This window comes from Asparagus officinalis, chromosome 1, assembly GCF_001876935.1.
Source record: "Asparagus officinalis chromosome 1, Aspof.V1, whole genome shotgun sequence".
NCBI classification, from domain to species: Eukaryota; Viridiplantae; Streptophyta; class Magnoliopsida; order Asparagales; family Asparagaceae; genus Asparagus; species Asparagus officinalis.
Genome location: NC_033794.1, coordinates 15818556 through 15820833, shown reverse-complemented (window position 1 = coordinate 15820833; position 2278 = coordinate 15818556). Strand labels below are relative to the sequence as shown.

Sequence of the window (2278 nt, the reverse complement as noted above, 5' to 3'; positions counted from 1 at the left end):
GAAGCATGCAGTGTCGGAGGGGACCAAGGCGGTTAGTAGTTATGTGGCGGCCCATAAATAGTGGGAAGGCTTAATTAATTATGTTTTAGTCTGGTTGATTAGGGTTGTTTAATTTGGTATAGGTGATTAGGGGGGTAAGATGGTTTTGGACAAATGTTTTGTTGTATGGTATGATGTCTGAAACTTCTCTAGTCTGACTTTTTGTAAAACTTTGTTATCTATATCTATCTGTACTGTTTTGATACTTTGTTATCTATATCTCTATCAATATCAATATCTAGAGTGACACTGGGGGCACAATTCCAACCACACACTCTCACATTTGCTACAGTATACCGGGCTCCGTATGGGATTTTTAAAATTCCATATGAGGCCCGGTGCACTGTAATAAATGTGAGAGGGTGTGATTGGAGTTGTGGTTGGGTGTGCCCTTATCATTTTCTCAATATCTATATCTATCTATATATAACTACCTATCTATCTATATAATCTATATAATTAGGGAAAAATGTGTCCAGGCCCCAAAAGCAGAAAGTTCATGTGACCCGCCCCCTTGTATTTTGCCCCATGTGATTCAGCCCCAAATACACATTGTATTTGTGTTAAGGCCCCAAAGTACCAGATCCTGAGAAAAACCCAACAAAAGTTACAAATTTACCCTTTGATTTGATTGAGCTTGGTAACTGCGCCCATCCCTTTAACCCCATCCCATCTCTCTCTCTCTCTCTCTCTCTCTCTCTCCACTCTATCTCTCAGCTTCTCCTTCTCTCTCACTTCCGTCATGGCCGCTGAAAATGATCAGACTGAGGAGGTCGTGGAAGGCGAATGTGAGGACGGTGGTCATGGAGTCGGAGGTCGGGGAGTCATCTTAGAAACAGCTCGTGAACGCGGGTTCAACAACAAACACAGAACATGGTCCGGGGACCCGCGAGCTGACGGAGCCTGGGGCTTTGGTCTGATGCATCGTTGTTCTCCCCTTTCTAGGTTACGGAATATCTTTACCCAAATCAATGTCTTAATCAAGATAGTGCTCTTGTTTTCTTGTAATTTATGAAGGGAATCGATATTGGATTTTTGTAGTTTTTCTCTTTCATTTAATTGAAATGAGATCTCCTTGGATTCTTGAACAGCAGTTTGGGTTTTTCTTTAATGCATTTTTCTTGTGTGATTTGGTGATTGACAAAGTTTTGTATAAGAGATTAACAGCAGAAATTCAAAAGCTCACATTGAATCTTCAGACATATCGACATTTAGCTAAAAATTGAAGATAATGTGATTAAAAGTCGACTAAAGAATCTAAGAACCTGTGAATTTAAAAGGGGGGTCAAGGAAAATTAGAACTATAAATGTTAGTTCTAAGGGCTGTTATGTTAGTTCTAAGGGCTGAAGTATTAGTTCTAATGGCTAGAACTAACAAAGAGCCCAATGTTAGTTCTAAGGGCTGTTATGTTAGTTCTAAGGGCTGGAATGTTAGTTCTAATGGCTAAAACTAAAAAAATTCCCGGCTGGAATGTTAGTTCTAAGGGCTGGAATGTTAGTTCTAAGGGCTGGAATGTTAGTTCTAATGGCTAGAACTAACAAAGAGCCCAAGAGCCCCAAGGCCCAAGGCCCAATCAAAGACCTTTAAATATATATTGTAGTTGCATGGGCTTGAACTCCTAACCTCCTCTCCAAATTCCCAAGCTTTACCACTAGACCAAGTAGCCAAAGTGTTAATGTTAGTTCCACTTAAAGTTAGCTCTTACTTGCCATTAGAACTAACATAAAATAAGTTAGAACTAACATGAAAATAAGTTAGAACTAACATGAAATAAGTTAGAACTAACATGAGTTAGCTATTGATAGAGTTTAAAAAATGGCATAAATAACTAGAGTTAGCTCATGTTTGTTCTATCGAAGCTCATGTATAAATTAGAACTAACTTGTTATAAAATAGAACTAACTTGTTATAAAATAGAACTAACTTACTATAAGTTAGAACTAACTTGGGATAAATTAGAACTAATGTGGTTAAAATTAGAACTAACTTGTCATAAGATAGGACTAACTTGATATAAATTAGAGCTAACTTGTTATAAAATAGAGCTAACTTTGTATAAATTAGAACTAATTTGTTATAAAATAGAACTAACTTGGTATAATTAGAACTAACTTGGGATAAATTAGAACTAATGTGGTTAAAATTAGAACTAACTTGTTATAAGATAGGACTAACTTGGTATAAATTAGAACTAATTTGTTATAAAATAGAACTAACTTTGTATAAATTAGAACTAAT

General features: G+C 36.4%; 1 protein-coding gene across 1 annotated transcript in view; it reads left to right on the top strand.

The window, feature by feature from the left end:
• Positions 1 to 1265, top strand: part of LOC109831082 (histone H2B.2-like) — a 1843-nt gene extending 578 nt beyond the window's left edge. The window contains exon 2 of the mRNA XM_020398422.1: positions 1131 to 1265. Coding sequence (XP_020254011.1) covers positions 1131 to 1265 — 135 coding nt within the window. The remainder of the gene's footprint in view (positions 1 to 1130) is intronic.